Source organism: Hemicordylus capensis, chromosome 4, assembly GCF_027244095.1.
Source record: "Hemicordylus capensis ecotype Gifberg chromosome 4, rHemCap1.1.pri, whole genome shotgun sequence".
In the NCBI taxonomy this organism is placed as follows: Eukaryota; Metazoa; Chordata; class Lepidosauria; order Squamata; family Cordylidae; genus Hemicordylus; species Hemicordylus capensis.
The window spans coordinates 19,105,997-19,133,155 of NC_069660.1; the positions used below are offsets into that span (position 1 = coordinate 19,105,997).

Genomic DNA, 27,159 nt, shown 5'->3' on the forward strand with positions numbered 1-27,159 from the left:
TCATACACTGATTTGATTTCTTCTCTTAAGAGAAGTAATATACTGAAAAATTATGATTACTATCCATGATGATATTTGGGGCAGAGGTTCTATGTAATTTCGCAGAAAATAAAAACAGATGACAAATAAAGTGGTCAAGCCTCAATTTTATTCAAACTTAATGTTTACAACAGGCAGGCACTTCTTGATGGTGTTGTGGATTTTGTTGCAGTGTGTGCTGTTGTCACTCTTCTGCTTGGGTGGGAGGGTCAGTATTGTAACAGTTCTATCTGTGCTGTGGATTTAATACTATTGTCACTCTTCTGCTTGGGGTGGGCCGATAGTGAGTGGCTATAGCAGCTTGCTTCACCCATAGTGAACAGTGGGGATGCAAAACACCTCATTGTCACCCATTGGTGGCTGCTAAAGGGCACCAAAGTAGGTTGGGCAGCAAGGCCACATGAATGATGACTACCACCCAAACAGCAAAGCTATTTGGCAAATGGGTGGTTTTAAAGGAAATTTTTCATTTCTCCAAGTGTTTGTTTTTTCTGCTGCAGGAATAATGGCAATCTACAACACCCTGTTATTTCCCATGGGTAGCTCCTAGGTGCTAGAGAGGATTGGGGGGGGGGGGGGTAGGGCGCCATGGGTGCTAACTACCACCCAGCCCGCAATCGGACATTCAGGACATTTTTTTAGTGCCCAATTGCTTTGCAGTTGTTACCCAGGCACGCAAATACCCAGTGTGCACACGCTATAGCCTTCAAAATGGCCACCACAAGCAGGGAGAGAGCTGGAAAAAACCCATAAACAGGCCGAACTGGCCCTAAAAAGACCAGGGGGAGCAGGAACTGTTGGAGACCACCACCACCACCACCACCCAGTGGCCACACACCCCGGAGGCTGCTGGACCAGGCATTGTTTTCTTTTTAAAAAAAATTAAAAAAAAAACCCTCCCCTGCAAGCCAGGCCCAAACCAGTTCAGCCTTGAGTCAAACTGGGGCCCAGCTCAACACGCACGGAACCAAACTGGGCCCAGCTCAAGTCCAACTCCATTCAAACTGAACCAGGCTTCCCAGTTCTGTGCACACCCCTAGTTGCTGGTGCTATCCCTCACTCCCTGCTGTTTGGACTTATTCCCTGCCTCAGGACCCTTGCCAGTACTGGGCGGGGCACCTGGAGGGCTTTGCCTGCCTGAAGGATTGACCAGTGATTTCCATTCCCAAAACTTCTACTCCACCTAAGAGAGCTAGGGAAGCCACCAAGACTGGCTTACAATCCCAAAGCTTCTGCTCCATAGGGGAACCACACAATCAATGCACAGACTACTTTGGCTTAGGGCAGGTGATCAATTGGTAGCCTCTATACCAGAGCCTTTGCTCCACCCAGGGAAATTATGTGAGACTATGCAATCAACCTCATGTCTCACTCCAGTTGGGGCACAAACCCATCTCCCAGTAAGAATGCTTATCTACCTGGCCCACATTCTCCTGTTTCCAAAGAGCAGCAATCTCCTATACAAGCCAATTCATAGCCTGGCAGGGTTTCCCTGTGGACCAAAGACCAATTCAAGTGTATCTTTTGTGGATTTTACTAAAAAGGTGTGAAAGTCGTATAGAAGAATAGACTTGGCAGCTGTGTTCAAGCTATCTACCCTATCATAAAACAATCCTAATGGATGGAGGAAGAGGAGAAAGGTATGTGGGGGCAGTGAATAAGAAGGGGAGAAGGGGATTCTGTCCAGTTTGATGCAGGAGACAGGCCTTAGGTCATTCCTGGTTCTTACCAATCAGAGGCTACGGTGTGATGCATTGGGGGTGCAAAGAAGCTAAAGAGTGGAGCAACACACATTGGAGAGAACCGATGAAAGTTAGGATCTGGTCCTCTGTCCAAGTCGTCTTGGGTTCAAATGGTTATACCCTTGGCTTGCTTTGATGTTACTAAGGGGCAGGGCCTTCTCACATTTCTCAGGGTGTCATCCGTGCCCTCCTGTAGTGCCCATTTCTAAGTTGTCACTCCATCTGCCCACTGGTACCAAAGTGTCTATGCATCACAATTCTTATCCCTTGACACGCTACTGTTGTTGCAGGATGTTCTGATGGACAGTGTCATGGATAAGCAATAAAGAGATCGGGGAAGAAGGGAGGGAAAAGGATAGGGGGACAACTACTCTATTCTGATGCAAACATTGAGCTGTCAAAAGGCCCAATGGTAGCAAATACAAGTGTAAATTGCTTCTTCTAATCTATGGGCCCCAATACATGGGGAAACTGTTAACAGGGAACACTTGGCATTCTGTGTAAACTACTATGAGCAATACAGAGACAAAGGAATGTCATAGTCTGCAAGTAAACAAGGTCAATGGTACATTTATCTCAACACAGTTAATAATCAGTTTTTATTAAAAAGCATTCTTCTTCTCCCATAGTTTTTGGTTTGAGCAACTTTGCTTAAAGCTTGAGGTCCAGGTAAAACAAAAATAGACAAGTTATAGCAATATCAAAAGGCACAGTTATAGCAAGAGGTATCAGTTCATAGTAGTATCCAATTCTGTCACTTAAAGCAGGCCAGGCTTGTGCCTTCCACTTAAGAAATTGAGGCAGGTTCATTGGAGACTAGCCTGGTTCATAACACATTTATTGTCTGTAGTAGAACAAGCTAGAAAGACGGTGGTAGTGCCTGAAGTTGTTAAACGGTCTTCACGCACAACCCCCTGGAAGGTTAATAATGATAGCAACTAATTTTAAAGTAGCACCTCCACGGATTTCTGCAGAACTCTGGAACAAGTTACAAACGGCTGCTACAAATTCCTCAGCACTCAAAGCATTTCTGTGCCTTCTAACAGGATGCAATGGTTTAGATATACCACCCCCCTCTAATCTGACCTGGACATAGTCATCCAGCCCTATTCTATTGTTCAGAGTGTCCAACAATTCCTGAATGGCAGAATTCATCCCAGCAATCGCTTCAGGATAGGAGGGTGCTCTATCTAAATTCACAAAACGAAATTCCTGATCAATCTCAACACCCTTTTGCACAACAAAGACCTTCTCCCACCTCCGGACAAGGTCTAGGTATACATGTATATCTTCATTAGCATGAGATTCTGCAGAGATGTCTGACTGGGACCCCATAGCAGGATCAACACTGAGTGCTGCCTCTGCAGATGGACCTGGGTGCAGCTCCAACTGTTCAGCAGCAACCCACCGATCAGCAGCAGTTCTGGCTTCTGCAGATGGATTTGGTTGAGGCACCTCCGTAGGATCAGCAACAGATGCTATGGGAAGGGTTTCCAAAGAATAAGCAGCAGGTTGTGCAAAAGAGGGTGGCTTTTTGTCCCAACATGTTTTTATGCCCCAAGACTCAATAGGAGGATGGGGATAACGCAACACGGTTTTCATTTCATCCATAATTTCGAATAATCCAGGCTTGCCAAAAATGTCTCCTAGACCCCTTTCAATGTGTTTTTTGATGGCCTCCCTATACTCAGCATTAATTCTGAGGTCTTTCTTGGCCTCTGCTTCGTGCATTTTCAGAATCCTCAAATCCTCCGTAGCAATATCTTTTAAATAATTGAGCGCCCCCACCTCTTCCCCAAAATCCTGCTCCGACTGGAATAGGCCTGCTTCAGCTGCATCTTCAGCAAGTTCTAAAAAGAGGAACATGATGGAGTTAGAAAACTATAAATCAGCCCATACCTTAAGAACACTCCAAGTCACTATTATTAACCAGTAAAGAGAAAAACCCCTTCTCAGTTTTACAGATTAGCAGCCAGAGGGTCAAAATATTTGTACAGTACATCCCCAGAAGCACGTGGCTTTATTTGTGGTTAACATCCACAGGCCTTGTTTGGATGGTTCTGTGAAAGCTGTGGTTATAGCTCTTTAGGTGTTCAGACAAGACATCAATATACCTGAAGGTGGAGATAGCAATAAAATACCTCCACATTCTTGTTTTTAACGTTATATTAAACTCTTCCACTCCTGCTTTGACATCATCGCTCAAGACAAAGTGGTGAATCCCCTACTCTTTTAGCAGGCCACCTACTATCTTATTTAAAAACTCCCTTCCTCTGTCGTCTGGAGCTTGCCAGGCTTTTGGCCTTCTCTGAAAATAGCTTTAAAAAATATGGGCAGTTCCCTGCCTGTTTTATCTTTTAGTGGTGCACCCCAAGTGTATTTAGCTCCTTGGAGTATGGATAGGATAGGATATAATCTATTATATTAATTCTTGTAGACGTGCCTCAGCCTCTGTGTGGATGCGTCCCGGCAACCCAGCTGACTGGCTGGGCGGCAGAGGGACGCACCTGATTGGCTGAGGCGCGTCTCAGTGGTGGAGGCCGGCGGTGGCGGGGGGCCTGGCCGCGGAGGCCGGCGGCGAACACATGATTCACAGTAAACAATAACTGCACACAGTAGTACAACTTTATGAGCAGTTTTGTAATGCTGACTGGTATGACAGTACTTTAGGGCCACTATTGTAGCGGGAGATAATGTGAATGTGTACACCAACAACCACTGGGGACCCAAGGATAGGAACCCCTGCTTTGGAGAGTCTCCTCTCTTATTGCAGCATTTACCATTTTACAACAGAGGAAACCTAGTGAAAGGAAAGGAAATTCTTCTGTTTTAAACCATGCAAAAAAAAAGTACCCAAATGTTAAAGGTTTTTACTAAGCAACAATTTATTTGATTGGTTTCCCCACCACACACACCTACGAAGTTCACTGCTGAATATTATGGATGAATTGGTCATCAGTTGTGTTCATTAATATGGTCTGTTACAAAACTCTTACCACCATCTAAATATTCTTTCCAGTAGTCTTCATTTAGAGTATCATTGGATTTCTTCCATTCCTGGAATGGGGGAGGGGGAAAAGAAGACTGGTATTACAGGGGTGATCCCCTAACAAACTTGTCATTTCAGCATTTGACTATAGTTGGGAGTTAGCAGAGTCAGACAGGAGACACTAAAACTGACACCATCCTTTAAACTGGTTTTATCTGGTATGTTTTTATCTTCCTGTTTCATTGTATTTATTTTGTGAGCCACCCTGGAAGTGCTAAAGTGAAGAACAGGATGTAAAAGTATTAAATAATAAATATTCCAGGTCTCCCTCCTCCTTGCTACAGACCTAAGAATGGGATGACCCCTGGTTCTAGTGTTATATGAGAGGAAGAAGTATTTCTCTCTATCCACTTTCTCCACTCCATGCATGATTTTATAGACCTCTATCATGTCTCCCTGCAGTCTTTTTTCTAAACTAAATAGCCCTAGGTGTTGTAGCCTTATAAGAAAGGTGCTCTAGGCCACTGATCATCTTGGTTGCCCTCTTCTGCACCTTTTCCAGTTCTACAATGTCCTTTTTTAGATGTAGTGACCAGAATTGTACGCAGTACTCCAGATGTGGCTGCACCATAGTTTTGTATAAGGGCATAATAAAATAGCAGCTTTATTTTCAATCTCCTTCCTAATGATCCCTAACATGGAGTTGGACTTTTTCACAGCTGCTGCACATTGAGTCGACACTTTCAATGAGCTGTCCACCATGACCCCAAGATCCCTCTCCTGGTCAGTCACCGACGGCTCAGATCCCATCAGTATATACTTGAAGCTGGGGGTTTCGTCCCAATGTGCATCACTTTACACTAGCCAGCACTGAACCGCATCTACCATTTTGCCATCCACTCACCCAGTTTGGAGAGAACCTTTTGGAACTCCTCACAATCTGTTTTGGATTTCACTACCTGAAAGAGTTTGGTATCATCTGCAAATTTGGCCACCTCTCAACTTACCCCAACTTCTAGATCATTTATGAATAAATTAAAAAGCACCGGTCCCAGTACAGATCCCTGGGGGACCCCACTTCTTACTTCCCTCCATTGTGAAAACTCTCCATTTATACCTACCCTCTGTTTCCTGCCCTTCAACCAGTTAGCAATCCAGGCATGTACTTGTCTCCTTATCCTATGACTGCTAGGTTTTCTCAGGAGTCTTTGATAAGGAACTTTGTCAAAAAACTTTTGGAAGTCCAGGCATACTATGTCAACTGGATCACCTTGATCCACTCACTTGTTGACACTCTCAAAGAATTCCAAAAGGTTTGTGAGGCAAGATTTACCTTTGCAGAAGCCATGCTTATTCTCCCCCAGCAGGGCCTGTTCTTCTATGTGCTTTACATTTTTATCCTTGAGGATGCTTTCTATCAATTTGGATGAATCGGACGTTAAGCTAACTGGCCTGTAATTTCCCGGATTGCCCCTGGATCCCTTTTTGAAAATCAGTGTTACATTGGCTGCTTTCCAGTCCTCTGGCACAGAGCCTGATTGCAGGAATTAGTTATATATTTTTGCAAGGAGGTTGGAAATTTCACATTTGACTTCTTTTAGGACTCTTGGATGGATACCATCCAGCCCTGGCGATTTGCTAGTTTTCACTTTTTCCCCAGACAGTTTAGATCATCATCTCTTGTCACTTCTTATCTGACTGAATTCTTTAGCCTCCATCCCTGAAAAGCCTGGAACAGGTATGTGCTCAGTATCCTCTGCTGTAAAGACAGACACAAAGAACTCATTTAGCTTCTCTGCGACCTCCATATCCTCCTTAATAATTCCTTTCACTCCCTCATTGTCTAATGATCCAACCACATCCTGGGCAAGTTTCCAGCATCTGATGTATTTAAGGAAGTTTTTGTTATTCCTCTTGATGCTTTTCGCTAAATGTTCCTCAAACTCTCTTTTCACCTCCCTTGTCATTTTGCATTTCTTTTGCCAGAGTTTATGTTCCTTTCTGTTCTCCTCATTTGGGCAGGCCTTCCAATTTCGGAAGGAAGTCTTCTTCCCTTTTATGGCTTCCTTGACTTTACTGGTTAGCCATGCTGGCATCCTCCTGGACTCAGTGGCACCTTTCCTATTTTTTGGTATACAATCTAACTGGGCTTCTTGTATTGTGGTTTTGAGGAAACTTCATGCATTCTGGAGCAAAGTGACTCGCCTGATTTTCCATTTCAGCTTTCTTTTCACCATACTTCTCATTTTGGAGAAGTTTCCTCTTCTGAAATTAGGAACATAGGAAGCAGCCAGATACTGAGTCAGACCATTGGTCTATCTAGTTCAGTATTGTTTTCACAGACTGGCAGCGGCTTCTCCAAGGTTGCAGGCAAGAATCTCTCTCAGCCCTATCTTGGAGATGCCAGGGAGGGAACAAAACCTTCTGCTCTTCCAAGAGCGGCTCCATCCCCTGAGGGGAATATCTTACTGTGCTCACACTTCTAGTCTCCAATTCATATGTAACCAGGGCAGACCCTGCTTAGCTAAGGGGACAAGTCATGCTTGCTACCACAAGACCGGCTCTCCTGGTGTTTGTGTTAGACTTCCCTTGTGATTCTCTCTCTGGAGTGATTCTCCACATGTATGCTGAATTTGATCACACTATGGCCACTGTTCCCTAAAAGATCAATGACACTGACATCACGCACCAGGTCCTGGGTGCCACTCAGAATTAAGTCCAAGGTCACCTTCTCTCTAGTTGGTTCAAAGACCAACTGTTCTAGGGCACAGTCATTCAGCATATCTAGAAGTTTGACCTTTTTGTCATTACCTGACTGTGAATTTACCCAGTCTATGAGTGGGTAATTGAAGTCACCCATTATTACTGCCCTGCCTCTCCTTGATCCATCCCTGATTTCCTCCTGCAACTCCCAGTCACTGTCAGCATTTTGATCTGGAGGGCGACAGCACGTCCTCTGTAGCACATTTCCTTTCAGGCCTTGTATTGTCACCCACAGGGATTCTGTGGAGGACTCCGGTCCACCTAGGTTTTCTACCTTGTTAGATTCTATCCCTACTTAAACATACAGTGCTACTCCACCTCCAAGGTGCCCCTCCCTGTCCTTTCTATAGAGTTTATATCCAGGGATAACAGTGTCCCACTGGTTCTCACTGTTCCATCATGTTTCTGTTATGCCCACTATATCTATTTCTGTGTTAGCAAACAAGCACACCAGCTCACCCATCTTGGCTCGGAGGCTTCTGGCATTGGTACATAAGCACCTATACACTGAATTTCTTACCTGGTGTATGCTATCTTTCTTTGGACTCTTTGACCAGCTGGCACAGGCTCCTGTCTGCTCTTTATGTGGTTCTGCTCGGTCCCCTTTTGTTTCATCTGAATCCTTTACACCCTCACACTTTAAAGGATGGCATTTGCCGAACTGGATACTGCCCAGCTCCTGTTGGCTATTTCCCAGGCATCATTTTAAAAGCTGCTCTGTAACTTTTTTTATTTTAAGTGCCAGCAGTCTGGTTCCATCTTGGTTCAAGTGCAGCCCGTCCAGTGGTCCCTCTAATTTTTTTCATCTCTGTATGGAATGAGTTTTGTTTTGGGTGGCAGTATCAAGGCAGTGTGCATGCACGTGCATTCAGAATGGGGCCTTCCCCATTCAACCTGAGCAGAATCTAAAAAGAACTGAGTGGACATCCAAAAACCCGTGAACACACGCCTTAGAGGGAACAGTGAGCCAGTCTTTTGTACAGGCCTTGCTTGCCCCCCAAATGTATTCCAGTGCCTAACAAATCTAAATCCCTCCTCCTGGTACCAACATTGCATCCACGCATTGAAACCCCTCAGCTCTGCCTGTCTCACTGTACCTGCACATGGAACAGGTAGCATTTCTGAGAATGCTACCTTGGGGGTCCTGGACTTCAGTATGCTACCTATCAACCTAAATTTGGCTTGCAGGACCTCTGACTATTTTTCCCCACATCATTGGTGCTGACATGCATCATGACAGCTGTCCCCAGGACTGCCTATCTAGACACTGCGTGATGTCCACAACCTTCACACCAGGCAGACATTAGCAGGTGACAATGTTTATCACCATGCTGTAGGAAGCTTCACCTGTCAATGTCTGCTACTCAAGCTGCTGTTAAAGAAACAAGGAAAAAAATCAGACTTAAAAAAACAACAACATAATGGCATCAGGATTCAGGCAGAAGATAGTTGGCAGCTCTAGCAGGGTCCAAGTCTAGATGCACTTATCAGAAAGTATATTGGAGGAAAGTCCCCTGAGACTAATGCTTCATCAGTACTCGCCATCAGGAGTCCAGCCTATAGATTAGCAGTAGGCATGTTCACATTTCCATGGAGAGTGTAAAATACTGATTGCTGGGGTTGCCAGGTCACAACCCTCATGCTGCCTTTTTAATGACCGACCCTGGAACTAAAGCAGTGGATGCATGCTTGGCTTCGCTGGTCCTACTGCTCTTTAGCTGCTGTTCCCTGCTCCCTCTTGTGCTCTGGGGTGGGTACAAAAGCCTTGCTTGTTGTAACAGGGGAGTGGAAAATAGACTAAACCAAGATGTAGGGCAGGTAGGAAGAGCAGCAACTGAATAATCCTCTGCAGTTGCAAGACTATTAAGAGGACAGGAACTTCCCCTCCTTGCAGATGTGGCAATCCTAATGGTTGCTACCTCCAGGCTCCAGTCTAAGAAGCAGAATGGTTCTATTCTAGAGGCAGTGTAGGCTCTCCAGCTGTCAGACTACAGCACCCATCATCCTCAACTGCAAAAAATTACAGTCCAATTACAGCTGGAAAGCCTCGGGTGGGCCACCCCTGGGCTAGTGTGTTGGCCTTGGATGAAGGGCAACTACATTTAGGTACCTGCTTATCCTTTAACTCACAGGGTGACCTGAAACAGATTACCCACTCTAAGCCGCAGGTCCTTATCCATAATGTGGAGATTGTGATGAGCAGCCTCACAGGAAGATCACAAAGGAGGAGTCATGGCTCCGTGGTTGAACACATGCTTTGAATCTCCAGTTAATGGATCTGTGTGCAGAGATAGCAATAGCACTTACATTTATATACCGCTCTATAGCCGGAGCTCTCTAAGCGGTTTACAATGATTTTAGCATATTGCCCCCAACATTCTGGGTACTCATTTTACCGACCTCGGAAGGATGGAAGGCTGAGTCAACCTTGAGCCCCTGGTCAGGATCGAACTTGTAACCTTCTGGTTACAGGGCGGCAGTTTTACCACTGCGCCACCAGGGGCTCCTTGGTGAGATGCGAAGGACCTCAGAAAAGAACACTACTGGGCTACATGGGCCTGTGATTTGACCCAGTATGAGGCAGCTTCATATAGGAATGTACTGAAAAGCTGATGTCTGGTTAAATCAGGAGCCTCCACCAGTCAGTCTCTTGCTAGGAAATTAGACAGCACTCACAAGTAGACCTGAAACCCCCATGCAGATCAGGCTGCATGTCGTGCCAGCCCACTAACTCTTTCTCAAGTCACTATTTTAATAACTTCTATTGCTTTCCTTCTTTCCATGTTATTGAAATCTCTGTAGCTAATTAAAATGTCATAGGGAATCTCTTGTATCCTTTGGAGATGCAAAGCAGCAACACACATGGACCAGCCCTCTGCAGTCAATTATGAGTAAATGCATCTTAGTGGTTTACTTGTTCTAGGGTGTTTTGGGTTGAGTAGAATTTTATACATGCAGAACTCAGACTATATTTGGACTGTGCCCACTGCTAAGTAGTAGAGATAGAGCTCTGCACCCCAGCAAGCAATAGGGATGTGGATGCCTTAGCTTTTGAACCAATGCCTGCAGCTGTGTCTTGAATACCAACTTAGTATATAGCAATTAGCAGGGGATATATTTTTCTCAAGAGCTTCACCAGATTGTTCCTGCAGATCCAGCTGTTGCAAAGAGTACAGTAGGAGGCCAGGAAGTCTTTCTTCTAGTCAGTTTTCAAACAGAGAAGGCAAGGAGACAATATGGATGTGCTTTGCATGACCATCTCCTTTTTTTACTGTCCTGCTCCTGTGCCTTTAACAGCTTGACACACAGATGTTTAACAAGCTTTCCCCATCACATATCCCCATGTCCAGAGAAGCTTCATCCACTAAATTCTACAGTACAAACATTTTATACCAGCAGCTGTCTTGGCTTTTTCATAAGAATCCTGGAGCTTGATGTTTAGAGTTTCCTAGGCTCCCTTGCAGAACTAGTTTCCTGGGGGGAAAGAATGACTATTTGACCAATTTAAGTCTGAGATGCACAGTTACATATGTTCTCTGTGCAGTTAAGAGAAATGTAATCTTTCCTGCTACTCCCATTCTTCCTCATAGCTCCAGCTGATAGGCAGATGTACCTGCCCCATGCAGGTACACTGCCTAGCACCAGAGAATGTGCAAAGCCAGTTGCTGTAGTACTACAAGGAGGGGGAAGTCTGGATGATATATTATTAGCTATTCAACCACCTCAAGATACCACTTCATTACTCGTGTACTATTGCATGCCTAGCCTAAGCCATTAGCCTCTGGCTGCCCATTGGCTCTGCTATCTGTGCTCTTCCAAAGCAGGGAGGGAAGCCCAAGAAGGAAAGGAAAGGCTGCAGTTCTGAGGCAAAGATCAATGTTGAACAATTGACTCTACGGAGATCACCACTACATAAAGGGTGATCAAGAGCAGGTAGAACCGCATTCTGCCAGAACGGATGAGAATTTACCTAGTTTTGCTTTTGGCTGCTACTCCAACAAAGCCCTGGATTAAAGTACTACACAAGTGAGAAGAGGATGATGGAGTTACTTTCTCTCACATCTTGTAAGTGAATAGTTTGTTTTATTTACATATAGTACACTTCAGTGAAATGGATTACTATCCCACTAAGTTTCTCTGGGCAATAGCAGGATACACACGTGGACAAATGTGTTGGGACCCCTCCACAAAAAAAGAAGAACCCACAATTGTCTCTGAAATAACTTGAAACTGACAAACGCAATTGGCACCCATCAGTTTATTCCGCATTTAACAAAAATCAGACTTTGCTTTAGAGTTTTGATGCAACAGAATATTTTAAATAATAACACAAATGAAAATGGCATGGACAAAAATGATGGGACCCTTAACCTAATATTTTGTTGCACAACCTTTAGAAGCAATCACTGCAAACAAACAATTCCTGTAGCTCTCAATGAAACTTTTGCACCTGTCGACAGGTAGTTTGGCCCACTCTTCCTGAGCAAACTGCTCCAGCTGCGTCAGGTTCGAAGGGTGCCTTCTCCAGACTGCATGTTTCAGTTCTTTCCACAGATATTCGATAGGATTCAAATCAGAGCTCATAGAAGGCCACTTCAGAATAGTCCAATGTTTTGTCCTTAGCCAGTCTTGAGTGCTTTTAGCTGTGTGTTTTGGGTCATTATCCTGTTGGAGGATCCATGACCTGCGACTGAGACAGAGCTTTCTGACACTGGGCAGTATGTTTTGCTCCAGAATTTCTTGACAGTCTTGAGATTTCATTGTTCCCCGCACAGACTCAAGGCACCCCGTGCCAGATGCAGCAAAGCAGCCCCAAAACATAACCGAGCCTCCTCCATGTTTCACAGCAGGTATGGTGTTCTTTTCTTTGAAAGCTTCATTTTTTCGACTGTGGACATAGAGCTGATGTGACTTGCCAAAAAGCTCCAGTTTTGTCTCATCTGTCCATTCTCCCAGAAGCATTGTAGGTTGTCAATATGCATTTTAGCAAATTCCAGTCTGGCTTTTTTAGGACAAAACAGGAGTTTTAGCGCACAGCTAAAAGCACCCAAGAATGGCTAAGGACAAAACATTAGATTATTCTGGCCTTCTATGAGCCCCGATTTGAATCCTATCGGACATCTATGGAAAGAACTGAAACATGCAGTCTGGAGAAGGCACCCTTCAAACATGACACAACTGGAGCAGTTTGCTCAGGAAGAGTGGGCCAAACTACCTGTTGACAGGTGCAGAAGTCTCATTGAGAGCTACAGGAATTGCTTGTTTGCAATGATTGCCTCTAAAGGTTGTGCAACAAAATATTAGGTTAAGGGTCCCATCATTTTTGTCCATGCCATTTTCATTTGTGTTATTATTTGAAATATTCTGTTGCATCAGAACTCTAAAGCAAAGTCTGATTTTTGTTAAATGCGGAACAAACAATGATGGGTGCCAATTGCGTTTGTCAGTTTCAAGTTATTTCAGAGACAACTCTAGGTTCTTTTTTTGTGGAGGGGTCCCAACACATTTGTCCACATGTGTGTTGTCCAGATGAAACAAAAAATATTTTAAGTATTTGTACAGTACTTTGAGCCATCAAAAGAACTCACATGTGTTATCTTGATGTAATCTTCATAAAAACCTTGTAAAGTGTAATCTCCACATTGTAGCCGACTAGTTGAGAAGGAGTGGCTTGCCTAAGGCCAACTAGTGAGTTCATGGCAGAGGCAGGACTTGAACTAGGAAAGTCCTGATCCAGAGCCCCATCTCATAACCATCACACCACACCTCATGAAATGGCAGGGAGGTGAGTTCTGCAGGAGGGCAAATATGTTCATCACTTTAACAAAACAAACCAAGAATTGCAGTGCATTTCCGCATTGGAAAGAGGGAAGGCACCATCTGCAAAGAAACTATACTAAAAAAAGCAAATTCTTGACATTTGAGCACATTTCTACAGAAGGAGAGAGCAACCTCTCAGTCACAATTCCTGTTGTCTCATTGTAAAGGGTTACTTGAAGCTCAGCCTCTAAAGAATGGGGCAGAGGGGGTAACAGAAGTTTGATTGTAAATATGCTCAGGCCATGGCATGGAATTGGAAATGCATCTTTACCCAGTGGTGATGCTGATATTGCAGGCACTTTTGAATGAGGCCATATGGAACCACAGACTTAAAAACTTCCTCAGGGAGGCTGCAGGAAACAGCATCCAGGCATTGACTTCTCCACACCAGCAGCTGTAATCAGGACTGCAAGTACTTCAACAAGGTTGAAGGATGTGATCCATCCATCTCTGGGTCTGCAAGGAGGATCAATGGAGCCATAGTATGGAACTGGTGGGCTATATTTATACTTTCCCATTCTCCTCCACACTTATATCTCTGGCATTTGAAATGCTAGAGGTGGGAGTGGAAGGAGGTCAATGCATTGGTGTGTAAGTTGTGGGGAAGGAAGACCAATGTGCTTCACATACTGCAGGATGGGAGAAAAAGCAGCCCTGCTGAGGTGGGGGAGGGGAAGAATAACTAGCTTTACACACTGCTGAGAGAGGGGAAGGAGGTAAAGCCACACACTTTGCATGTTGCCAGTGGAGAGGAGAAATGGCACCCCAGCAGGGAAGGGAAGACCAGCACACTTTGTGTGCTGCCAGGAAGATTGAAGGGAACAGCTGGGATTGAGACGGAGCAAACAGCGATAATGGCTTGCCATGCTGTCTCAGGCACCAGGGGGGCTCGGGACAGCCCAGCTCACTTGTGAAACATTGGAGGGCAATAAGTATGGAAACACTGCAAATAAAATTTGCAACCAACTAAGGGTGGAACTACATGTTGGGGCAGCAGACCCAGGTTTCTGCTGAAACAGCTAGGTGAAGACAGAGACAGTTTGCAGTTAGTAAGGGACACACAAGAAGTGTTTAATTCTGCCACCCACCACTTGCCCCACAACCCCTCTCCCAGCTGCTTTTTCCTGTACATGGCAGATGTGAATCTGTGCCTGTGGGGAGGGCTTGCAGGAAGATAAAGATGAGTGGCAGAAGATCTTAAAATCCTTGCTCAGCCACCTCTTCATCACTGCAAATGGCCATCTTGTCTGCAGCTGTTTGATGAAGCCCCAGTCCCCCCAATCTTGGTTTTCTACCAAATGTGCTGCTCTGGTTGGCCTAAATATGCTTAGAATGGTCCCCACCCACCCCTTCACCTTTCAGTGTGGGAAGAGGCTGTGGGTGAGTGACTGAGCACACGCTTTGCCTTTAGATGCTCTCAGGTTGTTTCAGTCCATGGCTTCTCCAAGCTCACAGTAGCAGCTCTTGACAGGCCCCTGCAAAATCATGGCCAGTCAAAGTGGATAACATTGGGCTAGACAGACATGTTTATTTTGTCTTTGCCAAGGCAGGAGTGCAAACAGAGGGAAAGCTTCAGGAAGAACTCATTTAATTTCTTTTGGAAGGCAGAGAAGAAAAATATGCCCTTGGGGGCAGAAGATACAGGTTATTAGGTTTGGCAGAGGGAATACAGTAAAATGAAGGGAGAGCTCCTCAAAAGCCTGGGGGTGGGATCTGCACAAGTGTCAAGGAGCCATTAACTGCTGTCTTGTTCTTCTGCATGATGACATGCAGCCTGCAGTAAGTAAAAAGGAAGCCTTTGAACATGATTTTGGGAAATGCATCCCCAGAAGGAAGGATGTAGACACATGTGGTGAATAGAGCTGCAGCAATTTAGCTGGCAAAACTTGGGCATAGGTGAGGCTGAAGTGCTTTCCATTTCCCTACAGGGAGACAAGCTGCCAGCCATTTATCACTGTGTTGTGAGTTTGCTCTCTGACTGCATCCATCATTATGGTTTTGCCTAAAGGGACTTTGTGTAAAAACCAGTGATTTGGTGCAAAAGAACCTTAATGTTCCTTTAATTCAGGGCTGCACAACTTTGGCCCTCCAGCTATTTTTTTGAATACAACTCTATCATCCCCAGCCACTGGCCAATAGTTGGTGATTATCAGAACTGTAGTCCAACATCCACAGGAGGTCAGAAGTTGTGCAGCCCTGCTTTAATGGCTGTGGATGTCTCCTTCTGAAAGGACAAATCACCAAACAGGAATAGAGTGTTGGATTAGTGCTTAACAGGTCTGATGTAAGAGGCTTTGCAGCTTTTTAATTTGGAAATGGGGCAAAAAGAGAAAGAGCTGTGAGGTGGCTGAAGGTGATGCAGCTTACTGTAAAAGATCTCCCTCTAGAGATCTGCTGCAAAGAGGTGGACCTGTTGTCTCCACTAAGGGGTCAAAGCAGATGTGTAGCTAACTGAATTTTGAAGAGGTGTGCTTAATCCCAGGTGCCCCTTTAACTAAAAAGCTCACACAGCGATCTACATAGAAAAATAAAAATAAGATGGCTCCCTATCCCCAAAGGGCTCACAATCTAAAGAGAAACAGAAGGTAGACACTAGCAACAGCAGCAGCAACTGGAAGGATTCTGTGCTGAGGCTGAACAGAGCCAGTTGCTTTCCCTAAACTTAATATAAAGAGAATCACCATTTTCAAAAGGTGCCTCTTTGCCCACTAGGCAAGGGTACACTTAATGCTAAGGACATGATTAAGTTCCAGCTGGATCTCCCATTCCCACATGTACAGGTCCCGTGTGAGGGATTCCCTTCTGCCAGTCTACCCATACCCCATGGTGGTAATCTGTGCAGAGAACAGTGCACGTCTAATCCTGTCTGTAAATTGATCAATCCGTGTCATGTTTTTATAACTGGGATCACTGTCAACTTTGGCACTGCTTTCATATTAAATGTGTTTTCCTATGCCCTAGATCCTTTTATGGGATTGTTGTACAAAAATAAAGGATTCAGAAGTTGTTTTGTTTTTTGCTTCTCAGTGTGTGTAGTTTAGTTAATCTCTTAAACCCTTATATTCTGGGCTTAAAAGAGTATATCTCAAGAGGCAAGTGAGGTACTCTCAAAAGAGGTAGTAAATATCTTGAAGTAGTAATACTACTTTTTCCTCCCTTTCAGTTCTTTCTTAATTCTTTCCTAAGCCCAGAACAGGGCTCAATGGAGGATAACTGATCTTGTGGTAGTGAACATGATTTGTCCTATTTGCTAAGCAGGATCTAATTTGGTTTGCATTTCAATGGGAGACTATGTGACTGACTATGTGAACACTAGAATATTCCCCTGAGAGGATGTGGCCATAGCTTCAGTGGAAGAGCATCTGCATGTGTCAACTCAATGTGCGGCTGCTGTGAAAAATGCCCTTATACAAAACGATGGTGTGGCCACACCTGGAGTACTGCATACAATTCTGGTCACCACATCTAAAAAAGAGCATTGTAGAACTGGAAAAGGTGCAGAAGAGAGCAACCAAGATGATCAGGGGCTTAGAGCACCTTTCTTATGAGGCAAAGCTACAACACCTGGGGCTATTTAGTTTAGAAAAAAGACAAATGAGGGGAGACATGATAGAGGTCTATAAAATCATGCAAGGAGTAGAGAAGGTGGATAGAGAGAAATTCTTCTCCCTCTCACATAACACTAGAACCAGAGGTCATCCCATAAAATTGATTGCCAGGAAATTTAGGACCTACAAATGGAAGTACTTTTTCACACAATGTATAATCAACGTGGAATTCTCTGCCACGAAATGTGGTGACAGCCAACAACCTGGATTAGGGATGTGCACGGAACCACGGAGGCGTGGTCCAGCACTGGGGGGGTGTCTTTAAGGGGGGGATAGTACTCCCCTCCCACCGCCACTCTTCCCCTCCAGCGCTGGACTTTTTTAAAACGTTCTTGGGGCAGCAGAGTTGCTCCCTGCCGCCCCTGCCCCCGTCGTTGTCTTCCAAGTTAGAAAGCCGAAAAAGCTAGAGCCACGCATGCGCCCTTCACGGTGCGCGCGCTCGTTGCCGCCACTGGCATGCGCTGCATACATCAATGTGATATATGCGCCGCGCGCGCCGCGAAGAACACATGCATGGCTCTAGCTTTTTCGGCTTTCTAACTTGGAAGACAACAACGGGGGCAGGGGCGGCAGGGAGGAACTCTGCCGCCCCAAGAAAGTTTTAAGAAAGTCCAGCACTGAAGGGGGAAGAGCGGCGGCGGGGGAGGTACTATCCCTCCCCTTACAGACACACTCCCCCGCCCGCCGAACCGGCAGAATTCCGGACTGGTCCGGAAGCCTCTAGAATGGCCTCCGGACCGGTCCGTGCACACTCCTAACCTGGATGGCTTTAAGAGGGGTTTGGATAACGTCATGGAGAAGTCTATAAACGGCTACTAGTTGGAGGGCTGAGTACCAGTTGCAGGGGAATAACAGCAGGAGAGAGGGCATGCCCTCAACCCCTGCCCTCTAGGCTTCCAGCAGCATCTGGTGGGCCACTGTGAGAAACAGTATGCTGGACTAGATGGGCCTTGGGCCTGATCCAGCAGGGCTGTTCTTAAGGTCCCAGGTTCATTCCCTGGCATCTCAAGGAAGGGCTGGAAGAGACCTTGGAGAGTCACCAGTCAGCATGGACAATATTGAGCTAGATGGACCAATGGTCTGACTAAATATAAGACAGCTTCCTAAATAAAATGGTCACCACTGCTTGGTAGATCTGTGGTCCCATTTATGCTGGGCCTGTTTTATTAAACATAAAGGATCTCTCTCACATGCGTGTGTGTGTGTACATACGTGTACATGTACGTACACACGTACACGTACACACACACACACACACACTAAGAGTTCCTTTCATCTTTCTTCATAAATTGCCTGTCCCTTCAATCATTTTGTTTTTTCTCTTCCTATTTCTATTCCATTTGTCAACTTTGTGGGGATCAAATCAGCATCCTCTCATCTAATATCACCTGGATTCCTTTGAAGATTAGAAAGTATTTGTATGGGCATGGTGCAAATTATGCCCCCCCATTCCACTTTTTCTGACTCCACAGTTCACATCTGCATATTCACATCTGGTATGTATCAAGCAAAGGATCTCATTTTTGTTTAGGCTCTTCATATCAGACATGCAAAGGTAATGATTATTTCCCTTTGGCCCACATTTTTTCAATTAGACCAAAGTTGGCACACTCTTTTATTCCTTTAAGCTCTATATTCTTACCCTGGACCAAGAGCGGTCTTTTTTTCTGATAGCTTTGCTAACTATGTGTTTACTTTCTGAGATACTTCCAGTTTGAATCCCTTGAACACTTTCTAAGCCAACAAGTTTATACAACCCCTCAATCAACACGCTTATGCAAACTCTTTCATAAGCTTGAATGTGTCTGCCATGAGAACAACAGTCCTGGTTTCCCACAATGATACAAATCATTTTATGAATAGCAATAAGGTGCATATGTGAAACTTCTTAGACAGAAAATTGAAACCTACTGGCACCCCTCACAATAATTACTAAATTTTATTCTTCCACTAGCTAAATGCCCACTGGATAGTGGAAATGCATGCAAAGGGGATGAGAAAGTCATCTTTTTAATATACATATGAAGCTGCCTCATACAGTGAGTAGAGACAGATATAATTCCCTAGAGCAGTGGTTCCCAACCTGGGGTCCTCCAGATATTGCTGAACCTCCAGATGTTGCTGATAGCTCACTAAAGCATTTCCCTGCTTTCATTCATTCATTCATTCATTCATTATATTTCTATACCACCCTTCCAGAAAATGGCTCAGGGAGCTTTGCATTAAAAACAAAATGCTTAATCAATTCACAATTAAAAACTACAAAACACCATAAAACAATTAACAGTTAAAACATTCAAAACAGTTTAAAAACCCTGGAAAACAAGGTTACAGCAAGTTAAAAACATTAACAAGAAATCAAAAACCCTGGAAGGCCAGGCCGAATAGGCTCTCCTAAAGGCCAATAATGAATTCAAATAACGGATTTCCAAAGTCCAGGAGCAGCTACAGACAGACAAGACCCGCCTCTGAGTCGCCACCAGACGTATCGGTGGTAACTGAAGACGGACCTCCTCAGATGACCTTAACGTGAGGTGGTGATCTTACAGAAGGTGGTGCTCTCTAAGGTAACTTAGACCTAAGCTGTTGAGAGCTTTTAAGGTAATAACTAGTGATCCCTCTATTTTTTTCCATCTCTGTGCAGAATGAGTTTTATTCTGGGAGGCAGTATCAAGGCAGTGTATGCACACCTGCAATCAGAATGGGGCCTTCCTGATTAAATCTGAGCAGGATCTAAAATGAACTGAGCAGACAAACAAAAACTTGTGAATGCACACACATGCACATGCCTTAGAGGGAACAGTGGTAATTACCAGAAACATATCGGCAACCAGTGCAACTGTTTCAAAACAGGCATTATATGATCTCTCCGGGTTACCCCAGAGACCAGTCTGGTGGCTACATTTTGAACTAACTGAAGATTCCGAACTACGTACAAAGGCAGCCCCACATAGAGTGCATTGCAGTAGTCAAGCCTGGAGGTTCTCAGCTGATGCATCACTGTTCTGAGATTGTTCTCTTCAAGGAATGGACACAGCTGTCGAATCAGCCAAAGTTGATGGAAAGTGCTCCTGGCCACAGCCTCCAGGGTGAGGCCTAGTGTTCCCTCTAAGGCATGTGTACGTGCATGCATTCACGTTTTTTGGTGTCCGCTCAATTAATTTTAGATCCCACTCAGGTTGAATCAGGAAGGCCCCATTATGAGTGCATGTGTGCGCACATTGCCTTGTGATACTGCCGCCCAAAACAAAACCCGTTCTGCACACAGATGAAAAAAATTAGAACACTGGTGAGGACTGGATCCAAGAGGACTCCCAAGCGGAATACCTGTTCCTTCTGCGGGAGTGTAAACCCATCCAGCTCAGAAAGATGTAACTCATCCCACAAATTCCAACCCCCTATGATGAGCACCTCCATCTTGCTTGGATTCAGCTTCAATTTGTTATCCTTCATCCAGCCCATTACTGCCCATAGGCAGGCATTTAGGGAGTGAATGCCATTTCCTGATTATGATAAGGAGAAATAGATTTGGGTGTGTCACCAGCATACTGATAACCAAACCCAGCAGTTTCATGTAGATGTTAAAAATCTGCCCCCACTCTGGAATGCTCTCCCAGTGGCTATTCGCTCCTCAGTCTCCATCACAGCTTTTATAAAACATGTTAAATCGTGGCATTTTACCCAGGCTTTTATATGAATGTCTCTGCTGCTGCTGCTCCTTGTACTCTGTATTGCTTTTATGCTTGTGTTTTAAATTTTTAATCACATTTGTTTTATATTTTTAGTTTAATATTTTAATTATGTCTTTTTTACAATCTTGTTTTTAAATTTTGCTGTAAACCACCTTGGGATTGTTTTAATGAAAGGCGGTATATAAATTTAACAATCAATCAATCAATCAAATCATTGGTGACAGAATGGAACCCTAAGGGACTCCAAATAATAGCTCCCATTTTGAAGAGCAACTGTCACCAAGCTCCACCATCTGCCTGAGAGATAGACGCGGAACCACTGCAAAGCAGTGCCTCCAATCCCCAATTCCCCCACATGATCCAGAAGGATACCATGGTCGATGGTATCGAACACAGCCGAGAGAGCCAAAAGAACCAACAGAGTCACACCCCTTCTGTCAATTCCCTGGTGAAGGTCATCCATCAGGCCGACCAAGGCAGACTCAACCCCATAGCCTGCTCTAAACCAAGTTTAAACTGGGTCTAGATAACCGGCTTCATCCAAAACTGCCTGGAGCTGATTACCCACTACTCTTTCAATCACCTTGCCCAACCATGGGAGATTGGAGACAGGCCTATAACTATCAATCACTGAGGGATTTAGGAAAAGCTTCTTAAGAAGTGGTCTAATCATTGCCTCCTTCAAGCAAGGAGGCAACCTAGCCTCCCTCTGCAATGAGTTAATGATATTAACTAGGCCATCTCCATCAATTTACCTGCTAAATATAAGTAGTCAAGTTGGGCAAGGATCCAGAGAACAAGTGGTAGGCCGCACCGCCCCAAGCAGCTTGTCCACGTTCTCAGGTATCACAGATTGAAACTGATCCAATCTAATACCGCAAGAGGGATCACTGGACACCAACTTAATAGACTCTGCAAAAACAGTAGAGTCCAAGTTGGCCCAAATACAAGAGACTTTGCCTGTAAAGAACCCATTTAAAAGCATCACAGAAGATCAAAGTCTCCGGGGTGTGATTCAAAATCAAAGGAGCCTGAATCAAATTCCTCACAACCCAGGACAGCTCTACTGAACACGAACCCGCAGAAGCAATGTGTGCAGACTAGAATTGTTTTTTTGCTGCACACACTGCTTCCACATAAACCTTCAAATGGGCTCTATGCTGTGTCTTATCAATTTCGAGCAGAGTTCTCCTCCACTTGCACTCCAGTTGCCTACCTTGATAGCTCAGACCCTGCAACTCCTCGGGATGCCACTTTTAAAGCAGGTCAGAAGGGACGTTTAGGAGCAGTCGTGTCTACTGCCCTGGTGAGTTCCCTATTCCAGGTTCCCACCATGGCATCAACAGAATCACTGGCATCACCAACGTTAAAACCCACCAAGGCTTTTTTGAATCCTACTGGGCCCAGCAGCCGTCTCGGGTGGACCATCTTAATAGGTCCTCCATCCCTGCAGGGCTGGGTTGTGGCTGTGAAACCAACCTTAAACAGGTAGTGGTCTGTCCATGACATTGGGGAAACCACAGGATCCCCCACCCACAGAACACCCCCCCCCGATCCGAACAAAAGACCAAATCAAGTGTGCAGTTGGCAATATGAGTTGGTCCTGAAACTAGTTGGGATAGGCCCATAGTTGTCATGGCCACTATGAACTCCTGAGTCACACCAGACGAGTCAGCCTCACAATGGATACTGAAGTTCCCCAGCACTGGGTGACTCCAACACCAACTCCAAGACCACCTCCATCAGGGAGTCAGTTGGGCAGCGGGGTGGACAGTACACCAACAGAATCCCCAATCTATCCCTAGTTCCCAGCCTCAGAAATACACACAATATAAGTCAACTGTCTCACAGAGGCCTGGCAAGTGAGATGATGTTCTTATGGACCACAGCCACTCCACACACAACCCCTAGCCTGCTCCACAAGAGAGTAGCCTGGTGGGAAAAGCTGGGCTCAAACTGGACCACTAGCCTCCGCCATCCAGGTCCCAGTTATACAAGCCAGGTTGGCTCCCACATCCATGATCAAATTATGGATTATTTAGGTCTTACTCTGAACCGACCAGGCATTGCAGAGGAGCAAGGCTAGGTTCTGTGTATAGTTGGAACTGCTCCCTGAGGCCAGAGAGTTGACAGGGCAGCTGGAAGTGGAAACAGTTACTAAATAACTGCTTTCCCTTCCCCTGTAACAGCCAGTTGCTCTGCCAACACCAGTTCTTCTATCCATCACCACAACAGTAATAGCTTTTCCAGAGCTGCCAGACACACCCACACCCACACCACCCTGCCTAAGAGAATCCAAACACATGACAAAAGGCCTGGCACAACTCAATAAAAGGAGGACTAATGGTGCTGCAGGGAAATGACTTGATTATCAAGCCAGAGGTTGCCAGTTTGAATCCTCGCTGTATGTTTCCCAGACTAAGGGAAACACCTATATCAGGCATAGCAGCGATATAGGAAGATGCTGAAGGGCATCATCTCATACTGTGCGGGAGGAGGCAATGGTAAACCCTTCCTGTATCCTACCGAAGACAAAGGCGCTGTGGTCGCCAAGAGTCGACACCGTCTTAGTATAACAGCCCCTTACACCAGTCCCACACCAAAGGGCGGCCACACCATCCGCCAGCTACACCACCGGCATGCCTTCTTCCAATTTATGCCCCCAAGGGCTCCAGAAATCTCCCCGCTCGAGAGATCTCTGGTCCTCAGGGACAGGTGGAATCAGTCAAGCAAGCACTCAGGCAGAAGGCACAGGTGGAACAGGAGAGCAATCAACCAGCAAGCAAGTTGTTTTTCAAAAGGTCAGGGGCTGCAAAAACGGACCTCAGCCAAGGCAGGAATGAACAGGCAGGGCAAGACAGCTGTTGTTCCTCAGGAGAGGTCAGGGAAGCTGACAGAATCTACCCCCCTCCTCACCCTCTCTGACCTCCCTGGTTTCCCTTCACTGTGGGAATCCCAATACAATCATGCAAGGGTAGAGGAGAAGATAGGTGCATAGTGTGATCTACTGTATGTGCAGCAATGTAAGGACAGTGGCTCACCCCACAGCCTCAGGTTCCAGAGGAGTTTGGGCCATGCCTGAAAGGCACTATTGCTGCCAGCTCACTAAAGCAGGGAAATGCATTTTTATCCATGGTTCCTTCAAGGAACACAGACCAACATATATTATTCTTCCTCCTGCATCTCAATTTGTCCTCACAACAATAAATGTGTTATATTTAAGAGGCCATAAAATTGTCTGACATTGATAATTTGCACTGAGAGATTAACACAGCTGCTTCTTTGAGATTTGATGAAATTCATCATCACACCTTGAACTTGCCATTCCTTATCACCTAGCAAGATGAGAACTCACCCACAAATCTTCCCCAAGTCACTGATAGACCTTCCCTATTTGCAAGTCTTCTTGTATTGATCTATGAAATTAACTACCAATGTGTGTTGTTGGGCAACTTTCAAAGGGGATTAGGACTGGTTTATCAATACAGGCAAACCTCATTATACACCAACCCTACATCTGCAGTTTCATGTATACACAGGTGTCTAATTGACATCCAGTTTCATTCTCTGTGGGCATGAAAGGATTAAAACCCACATATCCACGGTTCCTAGAGAGCTGGAAGTGGCTGTGGAGGTCACTTCTGGCCACCATTGTCAGGAGGCACCACTTTGTGGCTCATTTCTTCCCCCAAACCCCCAAAATTTTCCCCTGTGGTTTTGGGGACATTTCATCGATGAGGGGCAGGGAGATTCATGAGCACATAGCAGCCTGGTACAGTAAACAGTTCCAATTATTTTTGCCCTTTCACTGTTTTTTCATGTTTTTAACACCTTTTTGGTCTATTCTGGAACCTAACCCCCCTTTTTCCCATAGGCATTCCTCATTACTCAAGGTTTCGTTACTTGCGGTAATACTTGAGGAATGGAACCGTCATGAATAATGAGGTTTGCCTGTAGCTGTTAGCTATGATGGCTAGATGGAATTCTCATGTATAGTGACAGTATGCCACAGAATATTTTATGAATATTTGAATATTTTCAGTGTGCCACTGAATAGTTGCTGGGAGGCAAAATGAGAAAGAGCTCTTGACTTCATGCCATTTCTGAGCATGTGGTTTTTGAGCATGCCATTTCCGAGCATGGTAGGGATGTACACAAAGCAGTCTGGTGGTACTTTTACCACCGAGCCGGTTTGTAGGTCGGTCCAGCATTTGGACTGGTTAGGAGGTGGGGTTTACCTTCAAGGCGCAAGGAGGGTGCTCATCCCCACCCCATCACATTTCCCCCGCCAGCACTCTCCCAAAAATCACTGGCATGGAGTGGCAGCATACCTCCTTGCTGCCCCGGACAGCATCATACCCGAAGTGGCTGGTGTGAGTGCATTTTGGCGATAGCGCCAGCAGAGGGAATGCAGTGGGGTGGGGATGAGTACTCTCCCTGCACCTTAAAAGTAACTCCCCCTACCTCCCAGAAGTTTGTGAACCCATTCATGCACGAACCCATTCGTGCACATCCCTACCACAGGGCATACTGGACTAAATAGCTTTGGTCTGATTCAGCATAGCTTTTATGTAGTGTGTTAAATCCCTTTTTCAGTCCAAATTTTTAGATATGTCCCAAGGAGCACTATTTATGGGGAAATATTGCTTGTTTAGCAGACACTATGAAAGGAAAGTTAAATAATCCATGGATAACTGGATATGTGAATGATGGGAAATGTAAATGGCCAAGCTCTTCTCCAATGACAGGTGTAATTGTGAAAGTTCAAAATGGATCATAATATTTCTTGATTTGTGCATAAATATGCTAATCTTAAATCCTTCAGACCTAGGGTATTACTATATGTGGGGGGAAAGTATTTATCTGGGCACACACATAATTGCACAAGCCAGAGGATAAAGTAACCACACTTAATTTATTTTTGGACAATATTTCTGAAAGGACCCCTAAAGGCAGAATAGCTGCTAGTAGGCCTTATTTGCAGCATAATCACTCCTGCTAACAGGTCAAAGAAGCACCTTTTAAAATGGTAGCTCCCTTGTTTTCAACATGGGGACGGGGGAAGCAACTGTTCCTATTTATCCCAGCATGGTGTTTCTCCCAATAACTATTGCTGATCACTCCTTTGTGTTTCCTTTTAGCCTGTGAGCCAACTGGCAATTGGCAGTTCTATGCATGTTTACTCAGTAGTTCCATTCTAATCAGTGGGACTGACTCTCCCATTAGTTGCAGCTTCAGGCATCAAAATATTATGCTCTGGCATCATTGATAAATAATCATGGTTAGCCAAACTGGGTGTGATGTAATTTTGCTTTCTAGAAAATGAAGTGGTGTTAGCCAGTAAAAATAGGTTTCACACATGAGAACTATCTAGTAGTCATTGCTTGCATGGTTTTCATGATCCTGATACCTGGATCCTGATCCCTGAATAATACTGCTAATTTAACCAATTATTGATGGCTATCAATGTCCACATTGTGGAACTGTTGGCAACCCCTAAGCCTACAGCCCACCAGAATCACAGAACACTCTAGTAGGGTAGGAAGGCGGGTCCACCCTGGTTGCATGTGGAAGGCAGACTAGAAGTGTGAGCATTGTAAGATATTCCCCTTAGGGGATAGAGCCACTGGGGGAAGAGCATCTAGGTTCCAAGTTCCCTCCCTGGCTTCCCCAAGACAGGGCTGAGAGAGATTCCTGCCTGCAACCTTGGAGAAGCCACTGCCAGTCTGTGTAGACAGTACTGAGCATGATGGTCCTTTGGTCTGACTCAGTATATGGCAGCTTCCTATGTTCCTAAGGAAGTTGGCGCTCATTAATTATTTCATTGTTAGTGAAAGTAACTGGTTTGATCGGAGCCATAGGCCTTTCCCATAAGGGACGGCTCTACTAATAAGGGACAGTTGTTGGACACAATGACCACGGGTAGGTTACGGACAAGTGCGCGTGCGCGCTACTCCTCCGTTCCACGCGACTCAGAAAACCCAAAGGGCAACAGGCACCAACAAAACATATCGACACTTCTGGTTCTTAACCGAGCATGTGAGGCTACCAGTACAAAAAAAGGGAACAGGATACCATAAACCTTTGGGGGGCAGAGCAGAGCATTTCTCCCGCTCATAAAGGAACCATGGAGATTAATAAAGGGTTACGCACCGTCATAATCCTTATCGGTCCTTGCAGCTTTTCACTGGACAGATTTCCCACTCAGTAGAGAGAACTTTCACTACAGAGATGCCACAGCCTAGAGGGACCCTCCTTAAGAAGCCCAGTCCAGCCAGGCTACGTTTCGTTCGGCTGCCCGGTCTCAGCCTCTAGGATAGAAACCGGGTCGTGGGAGCGAGAGAGAGAAAAGCAGATTTCCCGCCTAACTTCGCCTGAGATAATCTCGTCGTGACTAGGTCACACGACCAACTAATCGTCCCGCTCGCGCCGGGGTAAGGCGCGAAAAACTAAAGGTATCGCGAGAGTTCACTTGCCTCGCTATCTTTAGAAAAAGGTCATCTTGA

General features: G+C 45.2%; 1 protein-coding gene across 1 annotated transcript; it reads right to left on the reverse strand.

Moving 5' to 3' along the window:
• Positions 1-126: 126 nt before the first annotated feature.
• Positions 127-27,103, reverse strand: LOC128323541 (uncharacterized). The gene is made up of 3 exons (XM_053246853.1): positions 26,807-27,103; positions 4,778-4,838; positions 127-3,631 (listed from the first exon to the last, which is right to left on the reverse strand). The coding sequence occupies exons 1-3, from the start codon at positions 26,810-26,812 to the stop codon at positions 2,682-2,684; spliced, it is 1,017 nt and encodes a 338-aa protein (XP_053102828.1). The 5' UTR covers positions 26,813-27,103; the 3' UTR covers positions 127-2,681.
• Positions 27,104-27,159: the final 56 nt, after the last annotated feature.